The sequence below is a fragment of the Lissotriton helveticus genome, chromosome 5_1, assembly GCF_964261635.1.
Source record: "Lissotriton helveticus chromosome 5_1, aLisHel1.1, whole genome shotgun sequence".
In the NCBI taxonomy this organism is placed as follows: domain Eukaryota; kingdom Metazoa; phylum Chordata; class Amphibia; order Caudata; family Salamandridae; genus Lissotriton; species Lissotriton helveticus.
The window spans coordinates 1,175,902,799-1,175,923,201 of NC_136065.1; the positions used below are offsets into that span (position 1 = coordinate 1,175,902,799).

Consider the following 20,403-nt stretch of genomic DNA (forward strand, 5'->3'; position numbering starts at 1 on the left):
CGCTATATAAATGCTTGATTGATTGATTGATTGATTGAAGGCCGGCCATTTCCCAGTGAAAAACGACTTTGGATATTTTCAGTGCCAGGACATGTAAAACATTCAATATACAACTCCTACTTTTTAAATACCATGCATCCTGCCCCAGGAGCCTTTAGGACCTACCTCAGAGGTGGTTATACATATGAAAAGGGAAGGGTTTGGCCTGGTAAAAGGTTTAGCCTGCTGAAATGGCAGTTTAAAACTGCACTCACAGAGGCAGACCTGAAAGCATGCTTTACAGTGCGACTATAGTGGGTGGAACAATGAGTGCTATAGCCCGCTTGTAGCATTACATTAACAACCTAAGGTAAATGTAGTACCACTTATTATGGACTTAAAATTACATGAACTGTGCCAATTAGGTGTAGGTCAAGTTAACTATGTTTAGAAGGAGAGGCACAAACACTTTACCTCTGGTTAGCACACAGTCCTATGGCCAGCAAAAATGGGTTCAGCAAAAGCAAGGCAAAAATATTGGATAACACTGCTGGAAAGTCAGATCTCCTACAACCACATGAACAGCTGAAGTATAATGTTAGAAATGCATTAAAACATTAATTTCCCAGGTTAAAAAGAATAAGAGAAAGTATGTAATATTGTATTTATTTAACTGTTTTGTATAGCACTCTCTTTTATTGGAATCTACTCTGTAGCATTGCTCCAGATAATGAGGCATATCAAAATGAAATCAATGATTTTCTCTAGGAAATCAAGAGACTCACCTGTAGTTAATTTCTTTTGGCCAGATTGTGGAAGTGCCCTGGGAGTGCAACGGCCGTTTATGCCCCATGGGCCCTTCCGTGTTACATAAGATGCTGTAAACAATTGTTCGATCACTTTTATATTACCGCTACGGCTTTAAGTGGGTTGGGTCTCTCTGGGTCTTAGACCTGGCAGTAATTTATAACATTTCCATAATATTTCCGCGGAGTACTCGAACACGGAGGAGCAGGGTGGCCGAATTAATCCACAAAGGCTTAAGAAAAACAAGAAGCAATTTTAAATTCAAAGGCACCAGACAAGTGATCAATTATTCACATCGGCCACATAAAAATGAATACATAAACTCGCGATTCCGAATTGACGAGGGATCCTGAGCCCCTTTGAAATGTACCCGAGAGTAAATTACGGTGGCTCCTCCGTGTCTAACTACTTTACGTAGTTGCCTCATCACAGGCACCACATGATCATAAGAAACAGATGTATACAAGTTTCCAGTCGTTCTAGAAGTCTTTTAAATTTAAATAAAAGCTTCAAAAATTCAGATCACAATTCAAATGTCAAAATGTCCTGATGAAGGTGTGACTATTGTAAACGTACACCGAAACGCCGCGTCGACTCTTTGTTTTGACTTTATCACAGATTTTTCACTATGTGGAAGATTCATTTTAATGCATTTTAATAATTGAGATTGTAACCCATAAGGGAGGTATCATAATAAACTGTGTTTTTTACATACATTTCTTATATCTTTGGTGAATTTGTTAATTTTATTAATCTTGGGTAGACAGTAGAAAAAGTGTTCTATATATTCATTTGCCACTACAATTTAATTGACAAATTAGGACTTCCCCCAGATCCACTCGCCCCCATACGTCTTGCTTTAGTCAGTATTTCTGATCTTATTTAGTAATAACAAACCACAGGGTCTCCTATTTTGCACTGTTCTCCCCCTCCCTGTGAAAACAACCAGGGGAACCTTCCAAAAAATGTGTTGAGTAATTTATAATAGACATTGAAATAGGCCCTTATCGGACCCCATATTCATGTCCTTAACTTTTTTGGTAAACACCCTAGTGATTTATGTGTCCCTGTTGCTCTGACAGGAGGTCAGCCAACTGACCCTTGGAGTCACTTCACAGGTACTGTAAAAAAATGAAGGTATTTCATGTCAGTGGTTTAGTTCCTGTTTATATTTCATGTTTTTCTTATTGTGTCACTCCATAAGAGTGTTAGTTGTTTCTAGGATGTTGTGATTTCGTATTTGTTTCGTATAGCCTACAAATTGGTGTATAGCACATACTTTTAACTGAGTTGCCTTCAGGTGTTTATAATGGGGCAGGATTGAGAGCTCTGGAATTGAGGCTGAAGGCACTGTACATTTCTCACAGTGCCTGCTAATGGTCCAAAAAGGTATTCAGAAGGCATGCTCTTCCAATCCTGGGCTCTGCAGAGAAGTCAACAATTAACAAAGCCAATAGTCCTGTCTGCTTTTAGGTGTATGTCAGTTGTGGTATTATATACCTGGATGCAATAACAGAAAGCTCAGAGAGACACCAAAATACCAGGCAGGTGGTACACCATGGAATTCACTGAAATGTAATTTGTATTTAAGCCACACCTAGAATTACATAGGCCACACCCCTTTTGGAGACCGCCCACACTTTTTTCCTCCCATTAAAGACCAGAATACCCCTCACTTGGCTGTAAAATATTCACCTCAGTGATATCAAGTCAACATTCCCTAATTTACATGGGGGAGCGCCTCTGCCCTTGCCTCCATGCCACAATACTGAATCCAGCAGTCGAGTCAGGCATTGCACTTGCCTGCGTGTGCCAGGGCCGGGCTGGGAATAGAAAGCAGCCCTGGCAAGTTTTACCACACCAGCCCTCGTCAACATGTATGCAGAAAATAAATGTACATGCGTTGCGAGCCCTCCTCACCAGTGGCACCTCCAGTGGAAAGAAGCTTGTTAAAGAGCTCCTCCCCTTTTCCCACATACCCACCTGTCTCAGTTATCATGTGCATTCATGTTTTTGAAAATTAAGGGATGACCTGCCTGTCTTGAGTGCCCTGCTCTCCATAGTCCTTGTTTATTTCGTCTCCGTGCTCACCGTGATAGGCCGCAACAATGTGGGTGTTTTTTCAGCACACGTGCTGGTAAAGCTGGCTGCATCGAAATAAATAAACAAAGCATGCAGCAACGAACTTTTAAAGATGGTACTCCTTTGTACTATTTTAGTAATTGTTTTCTTTATTCTGTGATCTCCTTGGCTGAAACTGCCTCTGAAGGCTGAAATCAGTTGCATATAGGGCTTATCCCCCTCTATGGGGTGCTGAAGCACTTGCCAAAATGGGTAGCACGCTACACGTTAGTGCACCCTTTGCATCTGTTCACACTAAGCGAGTGCCTCTGTTCATTGTTAGCTCCCCATCCCTCCTTGGAAAGTTAGTGCGTTGCACACTTCTATGTACAGTGAGTACTTGCTGTGCCCTTCATACACACTGAGTGACTTGCACGTCTACGTAAATGATTATTCTTACAAGTGTCTACAGCGAGCGACTGTACGACTGTTCTGTACCTCTACATGAACACCCAAGATACCTCGTTATATTGTAGATGCCTTCCAAATACCTCTTTGTGCGATTAGTGCCCTATACCCGTTTTGACATGTGTGCCCGGTCCCTTATATACTCTATACCTCAGTGTTGGAAATGGGGGCTCTGGTTGGCGCAGGTAAGTACCAGCGACAAGCAGGGACTCTCACCTCCAGTCAGGGTGGAAGATTACCCCTGGGAATAACCCTTGCTCACCCTCTAGGTGCGTGGCGCGAGCAGACCAGGCTAAACTTCGGGGCGCTACAGTTAAGCATTTATGACTACATACAGCAAATCCAATGATCCCCCCACAAATGGACACCAGACTGTAAGTTGTATCAAAAATACGGGTACTTTATGTAAAAGATATAAGATTAGTGCAGTAATTATCACAAGACAGATAACGCTACTACGATATGGCCACAGTGCTTAATTAGTCATAAGCGTTCTTTTGTAGGTTTTACCAGGGTTTGTTGCTGTGTCCCGGGTGATTCGCACTGAGGGAAACGACCCTCGTAGATTTAATATTTGCAGGGCAAGAAAGTGTTGCAGACCCTGAGTCCGCAAAGGGGAGAGGCGCACAAGTCTCTGTGGCTCGCAGGCAGGGAAAGAAAACGTTGCGGACCCTGTATCCGGAAAGAGGGGCGAGGCGCACAAGTCTCCGTGGCTCGCAGGGAGGGAAAGAAAACGTTGCGGACCCTGAATCCAGAGAGAGGGGCGAGGCGCACAAGTCTCAGAAGAGATGTGCGGGAGCGGTGGGGACTCGAGGCGGGAGCGGCCAGGCACGGGCTCCCGAGGGGCAGGATGCGGGTGGCCCAGGCGGAGGGGAGCACGGCTTCACGAGGAGCGGTACGGCTCTAGGCGGGGGCGGCCAGGCACGAGCTGCCGAGGAGCAGGATGCGGGCGGCTCAGGTGGAGCGGAGCACGTCTTCACAAGGAGCGGTGCGGTTCTAGGCGGGGGCGGCCGGGCACGAGCTGCAGAGGGGAGAGCGAGGCACCCCAGAGGGGGGGCCCAGCAGCCGGTCAGAGAGGATCAGGCAGAGTCCAATGGTCCTGGGACTCTGGTCAGGGGGCCAGCTCAGTTACAGGCCTATGGAGATCGTCAGAGGCCCCGTGGTTGCAGGAATAAGGCCAGGGGGTCAAGGGGCCCTTGCAGGTTTCTTCTTTTCTTCCTGGCAGCAAGGTTATTTTCCTCCGGCAGAGGTTCTTCTTTGGGCTGACAGGATCTGATCTCTTGGGAGAAGGGCTCCTTCTTTTATACAGTATTTCTTTTGTCTTGCCAGACCAGGGGGGCCTTTGCATAGTTCCTTTCAGTCTCTGAGCACTCTGTTGTGCAGAGTCTGCCTTCTGCTTTCAGGGTGTGGGGCAGGGACAGCAGACGCTCCGCAGGAGGTGGAGCCAGCATTGAGATGCCAAGTACAATCAGGAGCACTTTGTTGACAGTCTTCCCTCTTCCTGGGCCATGTGTCGGGCAGAGTCATCAGTCGCTCCCCAGGAGGTGGAGCCAGCATTGTGGTGGCAGAGCACAGCCCTATTCAGAGTTAAGGGGCACTCCCACCACCTGTCATCCCTAGCCCTGTCACTCACACAACCCAGACAGCAGATACACATCCTGGCAGAGGCGGGCTGAAATGGTTAGGCAAGCAAATGCTAACTCTCTAAAAGGAGCATTTGCAAAACCAGGATATTAAAATAAACTTTACTAAAAGAAGTATTTTATTATTCTGAGTTCAGGCATACTAAACTTGACCTTCTACCATGTTCCCTGAGCCTGCTGGGATTATAGGGTGTAATAATTCCAGCAGCCCATCTTGGCCTATGAGAACGGGTAGCCTTGCAATAGTGAAAAACGAAAATGGCTGTAATTCACTATTAGGACATGCCACACACATCAGGGCTTGTCCTACCTTATGCTTACAATGCACCCTGCCCTTGGGCCTACCATAGGGGTGACTCACATGAAGTAAAGGGAAGGTTTAGAGACTGGCAAGTAGGTGCACTTGCGCAGTTAGCATGACAGTACCAGACTGCACGCAGGTTCTCCAATGGCAGACCTAGACACATTTTAAAAGGCTGCTTCTGTGGGTGGCGCAACCAGCACTGCAGGCCCACTAGCAGTATTTGCACTTACAAGCCCTGGCACTCCTGGTGCACTTTACTGGGGACTAATAGTAAGACAAATGAGCCAATCATGGAAATCAATTACAGGTACACAGTTTACAGTAGGGAGAGCATATGCACTTTAGCACTGGTCAGCAGTGGTAAAAGTGCCCAGAGTCATTAAACCAACAAAAACAGGCCAGAGAGAATATTGGAGGAAGGCAAAAAGTTCAGGGATGACCCTGCAGAAAGGGCGAAGTCCAACACTCAGTGTTTCTCTGCTACGGCGCACATATATTCCTTACTTTTGTGCACACTGATTGCTTTGTATCTTTATAAACAGAAAGTGACTTATACCTGTGTGTACATAAGATCATCCTGTACCTTTAAGTACCTCTGTGTACAGTGAGTGTCTATATACACAGTAACCACCTTCCTCCTCTGTGTGCAGTAGGTTCTTGGTGAACAGTGAGTGTGTGTTCTTCTGTGTATATGTGATCCCCACACATATACACATTGTACCTGTGTGTGCTTAAGAGTATCCATACCTCTAGTTACCATGAGTGACTTGTACCTATTTCCATGTTTTCTATTAGAATCTAGAATTTCTATAGGGCTTTTACTACCTCTTGCCACAGTGAGCACCATGTACCTTTCTGCACAGAAAGTGCTTATCTACCCCTGTGTAAATGTGCCCTGTGCTTTGTGTACAGTGTGGGCCGTGTGCATGTGAACAGTGTATTTCTGTGCACTTGTGTTGCTTGTCCACTGTGAAGAGCGAGGGCCCTGTACTTCTTTGTACAGTGAGTGGTCTGTACCTATGTGCACTCGTGTGCCCCATCACACTTGATTGCCTACACCTCCGTGACGTCACTGCTCATGTTTCTTTGAGATTTATTCATGGCTGTGTTTCAGATTAATATGGTGGCTGTGTATTGTCTCCGCCAACCCTCACAGCCCAATGTTTGACTTGGCTTCTAATATCCGTTCAACTGTTCCTGATGCTTCACTGCCTCTCTCTCCGCACAGCTCCAGCTCTTTTCCCCACACACTGACCCAGCTCTTTCCCCTCACACACTGACCTAGCTATTTCCCTCACACACTGACCTAAACCTTTGGCCCACACACTGACCCAGCTCTTCCCCCCCACACACTGACCCAGCTCTTTCCCCCACACACTGACCCAGCTCTTTCCCCCACACACTGACCCAGCTCTTTCCCCCACACACTGACCCAGCTCTTTCCCCCACACACTGACCCAGCTCTTTCCCCTCACACACTGACCCAGCTCTTTCCCTCACACACTGACCTAACCCTTTGGCCCACATACTGACCCAGCTCTTTCCCCCACACACTGACCCAGCTCTTTCCCCCCACACACTGACCCAGCTCTTTCCCCCCACACACTGACCCAGCTTTCCCCCCACACAATGACCCAGCTCCTTCCCCCCACACACTGACCCAGCTCCTTCCCCCACACACTGACCCAGCTCCTTCCCCCACACACTGACCCAGCTCCTTCCCCCACACACTGATCCAGCTCTTTCCCCTCACACACTGACCCAGCTATTTCCCTCACACACTGACCTAAACCTTTGGCCCACACACTGACCCAGCTCTTTCCCCACACACTGACCCGGCTCTTTCCCCCCACACACCGACCCAGCTCTTTCCCCCCACACACTGACCCAGCTCTTTCCCCCACACACTGACCCAGCTCTTTCCCCCCACACACTGACCCAGCTCTTTCCCCCACACACTGACCCAGCTCTTTCCCCCACACACTGACCCAGCTCTTTCCCCCACAGACTGACCCAGCTCTTTCCCTCACACACTGACCTAACCCTTTGGCCAAACCCTGCCCTTGCTCCTTCTGTCCATTCATGTACTCGGCCGTTCATGCTCTCACTAAACCATCCATCCATGGAAAGTAGAACCATTTTTGGGTTCTAGTAGGTATGGGAGGTGTTAGTGTCTTAATTAGTCCTTCCGCTGGTTGCAAGCGGTAGTTCCCTCCAGAGTGAGCGACGGATGCCGCCGCGGCTTCCAGGCGTGTACTTGACGCTGTCTGTGGTTTGGTGCTTATGACAGACGGCGAACGCTCCACTTGGGTTATTAACGTGACAACGCAGGCATCCCCCGTCCCATCACGCACACAAAGGAGGGGTCGTAGCGGAAATATTTCCATGTGCATTCCTGTTTTTTCCTGAAGTAATTGTCCCAGAGACAGGTATTTCATGCAAAGCTGCAATTATTGTGAGCGTTTGACATTTATGAGGATCCGAGAGCAGGGTTTGTCAGCCAATTGTTGCGACCTAAGAAGTGCCTTTGTTCGACTAAACCCCACGTTTGGCAGCAAGAGCCGGGCCTAGGTGAGGTCAGGCACTTCCTGTGGAGCATTCTGCCTCAGCATGATCATGGAGGCCTCCCTCTTTAAGATATGATTATCCTGTCCTAAACCACCCCAGCCCAAGCCTGTCAATTCCAAACCTCACCTGCTGCTCTTTTAGCATTCTGCATGAAGGCACCAGGCAGGTCCACTTTGTGAAGATCCCTCCCCGGCAGCACGTGTGGCGGTGGCCTCCCCTCCTCCTCGCCTCTGCATGCACATGCTCCCACTGAGTATAGAGGGTCAATACAGACATATATTAAATTGGAAGGCCTGAAAAAGCAACAACAACAAAAACACTTTCAAAGTAGGTGTCAAGAAGACCATTATAGCCTACAATGTTTAAAGCAGCTGCCCTGACGTTTAGAGACTTCTTGCCTCACATTTATTGAATTATTGTGTGAAAGAAAAACACGCTGTGTAGAGCACGTAAGGGTATCTCCTCCAGGAAACCTAGAAACATCTGATACGCAGTAGTACTTTTCAATTGATCAAAATCAATATACGCATCCTAGAACATTGCAAACAAGCTGAACGTTTCAAGCGAGATAGGAAGGGTGAGGACATCTTTAAAGGCCAAAATCTTTGTTATATAGTGATTCTTTACTAAGACAAATTTATTATGAGTAATAAGAAAGCATTGCAAGTGATAGCGAAGCAGCTTTCAAGAAGCTTTAGAGTATGGGGTATATAATGTCCAAAAATGCTCATGATACTGTAAAGTAAAACACAACCCTCTGGATAGCCCATTACGTTTAATATGTGTTTAATTCAAAATAGCAAACTAGCACGGCAAAATAATGCAGTTGCTTTTTCACCAGACCGGGGCTTCCACAAGTAGAGCATGTAATTCTAAAATCTATACATTAGTTTGTTATATTTAGTCACTCTTTCTCAATACAAGTGGATGGAAGCAGGAACACGTGACAGAGAATCAAACCAAGTGATGTCCACTCATGAGTAGGTGCCAAGTTCTTCTCATCAGAAAGATTTTGAGAAGACATTGACAACCCGATATGGAAGGCACACACTGGAGCCGACTGCATTATTTTCTACAATTCTCACTTTGTTGTGCCATCCTCAGAACAAGACAATACTTACTACACCCTTTACACCGTGCAGAAAATGTGCAGTTGCACAACAATAAGTTAAATGGCCGGAGTGCACTAGAAATGTCTGTAACTCAGCATGAATTCTACGATTTTAGTGATCTTTAGGCTGGTTTAAAAACGCCACAACAATTCAATGATAAAGTACAATGGTACACGTTCAGGCACTCATGAGCACTGGCATTATCTTAATATACACAGTTGCATTAAGACACAGGTAAGTAAATGCACTTTCTCACCCACCCCTTTGCCAGGAGTGACAACCCCGACAGCCTCTGCATGAAAACCTCTAAAGCATACAATCTAATTATTTCAGTCTTAATATCTTTATTGTCACTGTCTTCATCATCCTGAAACGTATTCAGAGGATAAGCAGAGGCTGCGCCTTTATTAATGAGGGAGCGATGGATCTTGCACACCATTAGTGTGAATTATTGCAGTCAGCCTTGCAGATATCTTCATTCCCGAATATCCCGGCTTTCTCAATACTATATGATGATTGTTCCTTTTATCACACATTAAAACATTGCACTGGTGTTCAGGGATCACTTTAAAATCACATTTCCCAATTACATTGGCAAAATTCTTCTGTTATTCAGAGACACGTGCAGGAAGGAAGAAAGGTTCGGTCCTACCCGTTGTCACAGTCTCGCACCCCCTTGAAATGCCTTGGAGAGCACTAGTTTAAATCATCACCTTAATATCATAAATAAACCTTTTTTATACCACGTGTATTCTGCAGATGTGCACTGCCTGTGAAGAGATTTAGTTTAAAACATCATCTAAATATCATTACTATTCCTTTTTATATATATGTATATATTTTCACAGAAAAAAACGCAATAAAAAACTGCGTCTGTGCTTCAGGCCCAAGCGCACAAAACCAAAAAGTTTCACTAGTTATGCTTAAGGACCCACATGCCCTGACTCGGGCTGCCCGCCATGTTGATTGTTCTCTTGATAGCTCTTTTCTTTGTTTCTGTACTGTTGGCAATTTGGTTTGTCGAGCTGGCGGGCAGTACAACTTATAGCACATATTGTGTTTGTTACAGTGTGCTTAAGTCCATGAATACAGGGGCGGGGGCATTGGCCATATTGCACTGCGCAAAGCCTTGGACTGCACACAACGTGTATGAGGCACTGGGCCTGGCCTGTGGCCTGACCCTGCACCCAACCCCTGCCGGCCACCTTGTGTTTTACAACCTCTGTCTCTACTACTGATGCTCAGGGGTCAGGCATTCGTTGGAGTGTCTCCCATTAACTATTGGTGTTTTTCACCATGTGAAAGTGCTGAATCATAATCGATTTGCAAATCGCAGTCAAATTTGTATCTTAAAATGGTAGGCTGTGGGATCATTTTTTAGATACATGATTCAGAGGCTTAATTCTCTACTTTTTCTTTGTGTCTGGCTTGAGTTTTTCATGCTGCAGACTTGTGTTTTTGATGCCTCTATGTCCTTACTACATCTAGGGTTGGGTCAGTCACTTGTTCATTGTCTCCCATTGCCTGTGAATTTTTTTTTCTACCACAACGAATAATAGTCAATCAATCAACAAAGCTAAATTTGAATATTAAAAAACATTAATAAAAGCAGTACAAACATTGTACAATTCATCACATAGATAAAAACAAAGATGAAAGCAACTAATCAAATAGATACAAGCGGCATATTTTAAAAAGCTATCAACATTAAAACAAACTAGAATATTGGGTAACATACGATCTTACGGTTCCCAGGTGAAATTTGGCTAAAAGTGTTCTCTTCCAGGGGCTCGTGACCCAACACAGGTACAGCTCAAAGTTATTTGTTGTTTGTATAGTTACATACTCTCACAGACTAGATTAACTCAACTGTTCCTGCTCCCTGGAAGACTGAACAAACTATAAAAAATAGTTGGTTGGCGAGGAAGGAGATGAAAATACACCCTCCCAGCCAATAGCCCTAGAAATCATTTTTACATAGTTCAACCAGAGAATTGTGAGACCCTTTTGGAGCCCAGACAATCAAATATGATCATTCTGTTTAAAGAGGTTGACTTATTGGCCCAAACTGAGATCCAATGGACACTCTCTTGGCAAAGTCTAACAGCGCTTCCACAGATTTCATTAGAAACACCGGTTTGCTATACGAGTTAACCATGAGCATTTCTGGTAAAAGATGACCCCAAATAGGGTAAGTCTGAGACCCTTTCATTGCGCCTACCTTTGATCAGAAAGAAATCTTCCTTCTTTGATCGATGGTCGCAAACCATATACTTAGTTTTGGTAGTGTTAATGTCTTAGTGTAGGCTGTCCATAAAAGTGACAAAACCACTGAATAATATCCTCAGCTCATTCTGTGTGTGAGACATTAACACAGCATCACCTGCATAGAGCAGGGCCGGGATCAGTGTAGCTTAACTAAACATGTATTCAATCCATTGATATATAATAAAAACAGGATCGAGTTCAGGGCACAACCCTGACGAACACCTCATTGTAATACAAAGGAGTCTGTGCATCCCCCCCACTGGCCTATATCTCATTGGATGCATTTACCCTGCAATGCATTGCCCGAAGGTAAAGAACTAAATCCTTTTTGAGCCCATACTCCAATAGAATACCCCAAAGTTTAGTGCGGTTAACTCTATCACACGCGCTGCTTAAGTCCATAAAGAAAAGAGCGGGCCTCCCTTTGCAAATGTATAGTTACTGCCTACTAGGTGGAGGTTGAGGCATTGATCAATTGTACCCAGACCTGTCCTGAACTCCTATTGCATGAGTGAGATTACTTCATTAATCAAGACATTAGTGATAACTGGGACCCAAAGCTCCACATTCTACGTGTATAAGTCCATTGGGACGCCATCCGGCCCCGGTGCCTTCCTTGACAGGCTTTCTAAGATCGCTTCCCTCACTTCGGAGAAGCCAAATTTTATATAAAGGGGGAAGAAAGATGAACAGTTCTCTAACTTGGCATCCCTAGAGGACGTAAAAGAATAGATAGCTTAAAAGTGGATAACCCATTTTTCTTCACTAATGTTGGACCCCAAACCAGTGGTTATGGTCTGTTAATGATTTTCCAAAAAACTCAAGTATCCTTGAGTTGGATAGCTGCCACCAACACATCCCCAAGTGTTTTGTTTCATGGTTTGCTTTCTGTTCCTAATGGTCGCTGTATAGGCAGCATAGCCCACCACTACTTTGGACTTGTCCATAGGGTTTAATTCTAAGGCATCTCTGAGATGCTTATTTGCTAACCTAGAGACCGTATCAAACCACCCTGGTGCTATATTTTCCCTTGTCTTCTTTTGGCAAATGAGATTTTGCTTGATCTGTACATTCAAAGAGCTGAAGGCCATAAGTATAGTATCACTAAACTGGGTTTCCCCCAATAAATCATCGAAAATTAAGGATAAACTCCTTTTAACCAATAAGGTTAGGAATTGAGAATAATCAACACCCCACCATCTAAGCTTCATTCCTTGGTCGTGGGGACGAGCAGCCACAGCGCTGTGTTTAGCAGGAGGTTCAGAATAACCAGGTAGAACTAGGGTAGCCTTGACGGGGTTATGGTCACTAAATGCATTGGCCGTAACTGTGATCGTTTCAATAATATTATCCATAGATGGTGAGCCAAAAACATAATCCGTAATCAAGCCTGACCGCCCTTATAGTCAGTTTGCAAATCATTCACAAAATGGCAGTCAAATGTGACAGCTAAAATGAGTTCTTGCACTATCGAGATTGCTTTTTGGTTCACAAATTGTGCTCTGGTTTCTATGTTGTCTTCCTGTGTGGAACTTTAGTTTTCCACACATTTGGGTACCTCTAAGGACAACTGTGTGGGTGGCCCCCATGGGTGCGGAAACATTTTTCCACAGTGTAAAAGTCATGATTCTGAATCGATTCACAATTTTGCAGAGAGAGGAAACATCTTTTTTTTTAGAGTCCTTTTCCACCCAATTATATTTGTGAAAAAATTCAAAATGTGATGACAAGAGCCATGAATCACGATACAAGACTTTAAATGACACAGATATATAGAAATTTCTCAAAACCTACTGAGCACTTTCTGAGTAAAGTTCTACTTTCATGCCAAGATCAGTATAAATCCATTTAATGGTTTGGGCTGTTGGCAGAATACAATTTTCTACTGGGAGCTAAAATGGGAAAAATATCTTTTCCCACCTCCTTTTAATCTTTTTGTCCTGCAAGCACGTGCACGAAAATTGGCAACCCCCAACTGAGCTGGCTATGCTAAGTGACCGCCAACATTGCTACAAATTCGTCCATGGGATCAAAAGTTATAGAAAATCTAAATTGCATTTTTAGGGGAAAGTGCGGTTAAACCATAACTATACAGTAGCACTGCCAATGTGTAATATATATTTATAAATGTCACATGTGCAGAAGTACAGTGTATTTTGAAGTTTATTACCATGATTGTGTTGAGAAAAAGCCATGAAGGGAAAGATTTGAGCGTGGTATGATGCTTCTTCGTCCTCAAAAATTATTAAACAAAGCTGTTTAACTATATCCAGAGCACAAGGGTTACATCCGTGCAATGAGAGAACATCACAATAAATAGGCCTTGTAAGCATTGCTCTAGTTGGGTTCTTCTTTAAAGTAATTCTAGAATGAAAACTGGGAGGTATTAATTAGTGTTTTCTCAAGTCAGGTGGACTGCACTGTACTAATAATATATTTGCAGTGTAATAATGGGTGAATCTTAATTCATGAGTACGCTTGCACCAAACAATGTGTGTTATTGGTCCACATTTATTTTGTTTAGTTTCACTTGCATGGATAGATATTTATGCATATATAGGAGGGAAAGAGCCTTATGTATTACATGTACAGATGATGTCATTTTACTAAAAGCAGTTAGGTCAAAACGTGTATTTAACAGGGATGATATCATACCTGTGAAATATTTTCTATATTTCGCGGAAAATAATTATTGGGGAAAAATTGCTTTCGACCAGCGGGAGATCCTGTCTCATTTTGATTTCTTTGCCCCAGCTAATTAGACTCCAAGCATCGTGCTGCATTTAGACAATGGCTACGTTTTTCCTTTAGACTGTGTTTATCGACGTCCTCTGCATGAACGACAATCAAAACCCGAGCAGTTCAATGGAATCAGGTCCATTGTTAGCCCTGCGTTGCCGGCAGCCGTTAAAAAAAATAATGCCCTCTAGCCACTGAGTGTGTCTTAAAAAAGCGATTTGTGTTTTTCTGAAACTCTACAGTCTCAGCGCGCAGTCATAGAAATTAAATGACTTTTGTAGGATGTGCTGTGGCTCTCCAAATTTGTTTTAGTCTGGGGTGCTTAGTAGTGTTGACACTCCTTCATTCATTCTGGGGGATTCTGATATGTTATGATTTTGACCCTTGGGTAGCACACAGTCTTCCACTGGTATGGAGTTGCAGTTCTTTGTGTAGTCTGGGGGCTGCTTTTAGAACAGTTCTGAGGTTTCTATCAGAGAATGGAGTGTGATTTGGGTTCTGAAGGTGTGTTATTAGTAGTGTGCATGTGTATGGTCTTCCACTGGATGCATGCTAAAAGGTTGGTCTTCATGTCTTCTTTTGCAGAATAGTGTGTTCTGGTAGAGAGTGCTGGTATGAGAAAATCTGATGTGTTTGCCCTGTTTTCACTGTTGTGTACTGTTGGGTGGTTTGTTTGGGATTAGAGATCTTTGCTCTCACAAGTGTAGTGATATACAATCATATGACGTATCTCTGCTGCGTCTGATGTGTGCAGTGTTCTGTTCGATGGTGGACTCTTGCATCAAAGCGGAAGAACTCCGACTTCGGGCATTGAGCACCCGTCTTCTGTCTTCTCTTTCAGGTCAAAGTTGGAGTCTTGCAGTACAGCTCCAAACCTCGGCTGGAATTTTCCCTGGAGTCCTATCCAACAAAGCAGGAGGTGAAGGAGAAGATAAAGAGAATTGCTTATAAGTATGTTTCTGTGGTATTCCCTTACTTTTGGGTTGTTGCACTGCACGAAGGATCTATGTATGCTAAGAAGCAGTTTCATGAAGCATCTACAGGTGCATAACCATGACTTAGTCACCCGCAGTTGTTTAGTGCCCTCTTCAAATGTTTAGGATACATGGTCATTCATAAAATGACTTGTGGTCCAGCGTCTGGATATATGAAAGACAGATGTGCCATGAGAAGAAGTTCTGAACATGTCTGAAATAAAGTGTTGGGGTTGAGACATGGTGTTGTTCTTGCACCACATGCGTAATCGCAATGAAATGTGGTGCATTTTGTTGTTGTTGCAGTTTTATATAGTGCGATCTCAACACAGAGGTATTGGAGCGCTTTACATGAGCACCAGTTGCATTACATAAGTACACATTCATTTTTTGGTTGGCATGGGGAGATTAAGTGATTTGCTCAGAATCACAGGATGTTGAGCCGACACAGAGACTCAAACCTGATTCCCCAGCTCCAAAGCCAGCAGCCAGCAGCCACTAGGCTACAACCCGCAGCCAATTCTACAAACCCACTTCCAGCATCACTTGCAACTACTTAGAGGACCACAAGTAAATGTACACAGCACAAACGGGAGTACATGTACTCTTGTGTGCTGGGTAGACACAGTTGAGCACTTAGCAGAGGTGCCTGCAGTACCTTCTGAGGAGCTAAGCTTTCGAATCTGCAAGGTCAGAAGCTCGATGTTGTCTACAGGCTCCCATGGCTGCACCACATGGCCCACTCATGATCAAGGAATACACAGTATCCAAATGCAATAGCAATCATAACTCATTTTTATGCAGGAAGCACACACATGTACAGATTTGCACTGCACTCAAGAGTCCACAAAAACCAAACTATGGATCCATATATAGTAAGAAGTATTCTAAGTAATGCTACTTTTGTTGAATGAGGTTAAACTATTCTCCTTTTTCCATGCCCGCATTAAAAAAGAGGACCCTTCAGGGAATATCATGCCTTGTTCAATAATATTATCCATTTTATGAAAGCATTCAACATGACTTACACACCTAGATTTGACTGTAGGTTCCATGCGCAGCCCTTCAAGTCATTCCTAAAGGTTTGTCACTTTATGCCAGGTATAAGTAGTCTGGTCAAAATTTGTTAGGGTAAACATGTTTTTAGGACCATCTGTGAAAACAATTGTACATGTGGTGGCAGTGATTGGCCTTAACCGCACATCCTAAAACCGCCATAAGGCTATGTACAAGTGAACAGGATATATACTCAAAAGCTCCAGTGTAATTGGGTGCTACACAGGCCACACTTTGCTACCTCCTAAGTGCAAACATAGTGTGCCAAGACGCCACACTCAAACACGTTTTTAAAAGATCTGGAGCACACTCAATTTATAGCCCAAGAATCAGATTTTTTGTCAAACAACAAAGTTTATTGACAACGTGGTCCATTGAGTGCACCTCGAAATCTACGGAATTCTTGTAACCGAAAACTGCTAATTCTAGGAAATTGTCAGATGGAATACTGACACTTAACAGTGTCGGCGCTAAGGCAATTGTAGATCGACATTGTGTGCTTGATCCTCCAATCTTTATTTTACTAAAATATTGGTCAGTGGTAGCTTCTCCTTTATCTCTGTACCTTTTAATGTCTGATTTCTTGCAAGTAATCCAGACAAGAGTGGGCTTTAGGGCAGCACATTTCAGTCATTAGTTGCCCTCGGTCAGCCCATTCAGACATTGCTTAGAGGCGGTATCAGTCTAGGATCATCTGTGGAAGGTATTTCTCTCTCAGCCCAATTTTATTGGTTATTGGGTGTATTATTCCTCCTCGTAGGGAGCGTTCCCATTGCAAAACACAAGGTGCCTTATTTTCAGATTCTGGCAGAGACTATACTGTGAATGCAGAACTAAAAACAACACATTTTCATTATTATTAAATGCTTACTTGATCTACCATCTGAATAATTGTATACATGTGTTTATGTATTTAAAGGGTGCAGTATACTTTTTGTCAATGCAAAAAAGATTTGGTAGCTGTGGAAATACCTTCTGCACATGGAAGAATTGTAGTAAGGTTGTGTAGTTGTTGTGCCTGTAGATGATGTGTCTGGTGGTGCTTCTATGATACTTAAGTAGATCCCCGCTACCTAGGTAAGTCGTGGATGCCGGCAGCCTCAACTGAGCCCAAGTATAAACAAATCATGGCAATAGAGCATATTATACTTCAATGTTGTAATAATGTTTGAAAAACAACAGTAATGAGGTTTATAACATGACTATATTTAGTATGCTGAAACACTTTGAAGGAGTAAATCGTTCCTACAGCCAACACGTGTTGCGTTCCACTGGACCTTCTCAAGGTTGCAAAAGAATATATTGGAAACCATCATTATAGTGATGAGTACATAATTCCAGCAAATAATAGAAGCAACAACATATGTAGAAATCATATTCCATGGACCACATTCCAAACTCGCAGACCGAATCTTTGTCTGGTAAAGTAATGACCATAAGGTGGAATAAGAAAATCCCAGTATCATCAAAAAACATGGTAAAGCAATCATAACATTGTCTCCTGATTGATTCCTTGGAAAGAATGAGAATAAAACAGGGTGCGATCCTTCCATTACGTGGCGAGCTGCCCAGAAAAAGACAGGAGTGTAGAAAATTGACTTACAAAAAACTGATCAGTGAAAGTGTAGAGACCACAAATAGTATATGTGAAAAGTAAATATAAGTGAAGGTGAGTAGCACCGAGAGAATCACATGCCCCTAGTCAGGGTAAAGAGAAAAAAGGATATGTGTGTAAACAATGGGGACGTACCCTATATGGAAATGTTGATAGTAAATAGCAATATTCCATAAGAAAAAGGACAAGAGAAAAAAAATATTTTTGTCAGGTGTTTTTTTTTATGAAATGTTTTTGGAGTGCAATAGAGTGCTACAAACACAAATGATTTATTTGAAAAGTGTGTCTTGACAACCAGGATAGTACATTCACTTACATATGTAGCTCATATAGGCCCTCGTTTGCAAGTTGCCCAACGTGGAGTATCTTGGGTATATTGCTCCAGGGAACTGCGAGTTGTTTGGGGTTTCCAGACTGAAAGCACCAGACCCGGTTTTACCCCTAAAAACTGTTGCTAGGAGACAGGCAGGACCTGTGGGCAGAGGCACAGGCCTTTTCCCCCACCCCTCCTGCACTACCAGGGAGGGGGAGCTGACAGTGCCCCCACCCCCCTCGAGAGTGCACAGCCTCCCCTCCCCCCAAGACAGTCTCCAAGAACCAGCCCTAGCTAAGTCTGATGTTAAAAAAACTACCTTAACACCAATATCAAGCAGTTAGTAAAAGTAGATTCATGTCTGCCTTCTGTCTCCCTTTTCATTCTTTCTCTCCATCGATCTTTTTTTCTCTTTGACCCTTTTATCGTCATCCATACATCCCTTTTTTATAAGTGTATTTTCTATCACATGCTTGCTCCTATCTATCTATCTATCTATCTATCTATCTATCTATCTATCTATCTATCTATCTATCTATCTATCTATCTATCTATCTATCTATCTATCTATCTATCTATCTATCTATCTATCTATCTATCTATCTATCTATCCAGTGTGTCTTTCTGTGTGCTTTTTTATGCGCCTCCATTGCTTCTGATCTAGTTATGTTTAATTCCAGTATAATAATACAGAGTGATCAGACCTTGGGAGTTCAAACTATCTTGCATATTTTGAACCTTACATTTGCATTCAGCAAAAGTGTGTGTGCGTGTGCGTGCGTGTGTGTGTGTGTGAGTGTGCGTGCGCACACCTGGATGCCTGCATGTTATGTTTGTGTAGTGCATTTACTATACAAGAGCCAGAATTATTGGCTTTGCTAATGCTTGTTACACGGGGGCACCTGTCGTTCTGTGTTGTGGAGGGTAATACTTAGGCTTCTTAAAACATCACAAACTCCTCTGCAGTGAAGCCAGCGGCACACCTGAGATTGGAGATCAGACACGCCTGCCTTTCAAGCAGATCTTCCCACTAAGCCCTGCTCAGATCTGCGCACGCGAGGCTTTTGTTTGAAGAATGGCGGCGCACTGTGTCATCTTTGAAGTCCTACCCCAAGTACTCGGCTGCTGTAAGTCATTCGGATTATAGTAACCATCCGCCACTCAAGGGCAACAGGAACAGCGGTAGGTTCCTAAAATACATGTTTTCTGACACCAAACCACATTAAGCTTAAGACGGTCCCTTTTGTTGCCTTTGTTTTGTAAATTTACCTTTCATGGTTTTGACAAGTCGGTACACAAGACTTGGTTCAGTTTTTCAAGTCTTCTAGACGGCGGGAGCTGCTGTTGTGCTCAGCTTCCCATTGCCCAGATGAATTGAAGCCTCATGAGATTCTTCTGCATCCACTGGGAAGCAGGGGCTTCACGACCCTAGAACAGCCAGGAGGAAGGTATCTCTGCCCAGATGTCACCACTGAGGTGGTTGGCCCCTCCCTGTATTCCCTGGAACATTTACGTCTTTGCCGGAATTCCCTTTCAGCACCACATATGCGTTATCAAATCAGCCACGTTTTATGTAGCAAGTAAGGTGTGTCTGTTTGAAGTTTAGTTTATGAAAGTGGGGAATCCCCAAGGATGCAGGACTCCTGTGAAATAGCCTATGAGCAATGGGCTTGAGGTGCAGGGCGCAGATTCAAATCATCTCATGGCAGGTCCAACTCTGCCTAATATCCTTCCATGTCCCATGCCCTGAGTAGCAATATATCACGTGGTTAATAGTGAGGCTAGCACTATAGAAATAATAAATTACTACTTCCAGTAGTGTGTGGGTGTTCTCAATCACTCATAGTAACTACTGCAAGTACCTAGATGCTTTCAATAGTTTATATTACTTGAGTTGCAGAACTGAGCTGTAAGCACGTGCCTGTCTACAGCTGTGGAAGGTACAGCTAGGAGATGCCCCGTATCTTTCTGCCGGCAGTTGCTTTGTTATGAAACAGTGCGACATGATCTGGTTCGCACCTGCCCCCTCACCTCTTGCCCACATTACAAGTGAGAAATATGCATGGGGCATAAGTTATGTCTGCCCGTCTTAAGTTTTAATGCACACTATGGGTTTAGAGAGAGAAAGGAGGCTAACCCAAGGCGTACTGCTCCCTATTAAAGTAGAAACCACCCAAAATTATGTCTGGTATGTGGAGCAAGACCGGAGGAGATATTTCAAGAAAAAGAATCTTAAATAAGAATTCTTTTCACAGGGCGAGAACCCTTAGTCACCCTTGGGTGACATGCTTCATCATTGGGTTCCCCCTCACGCCTGCACCGCAAGGTGCCTGGGGTGGGGTACAACTCGCCAAAGTAGAGGAGCAGAGGTGTTTTGTAGGGGTGAATGGATGAGCATGAGAGGTAAAAGTGAGGTGCAGAGTGCTAAATGCCATCTCGTTGTTAACGAAAATAGTGGAGAAGTGATTTGGATAAAACCGTCTCCTGGGGTGGGCG

The 20,403-nt window shown here is 43.8% G+C and overlaps 1 protein-coding gene across 1 annotated transcript in view; it reads left to right on the plus strand.

Moving 5' to 3' along the window:
* VWA2 (von Willebrand factor A domain containing 2) overlaps window positions 1-20,403 on the plus strand; it is a 239,277-nt gene that overhangs the window by 63,489 nt on the left and 155,385 nt on the right. The window contains exon 4 of the mRNA XM_078641181.1: window positions 14,791-14,900. Coding sequence (XP_078497307.1) covers window positions 14,791-14,900 — 110 coding nt within the window. The remainder of the gene's footprint in view (window positions 1-14,790; window positions 14,901-20,403) is intronic.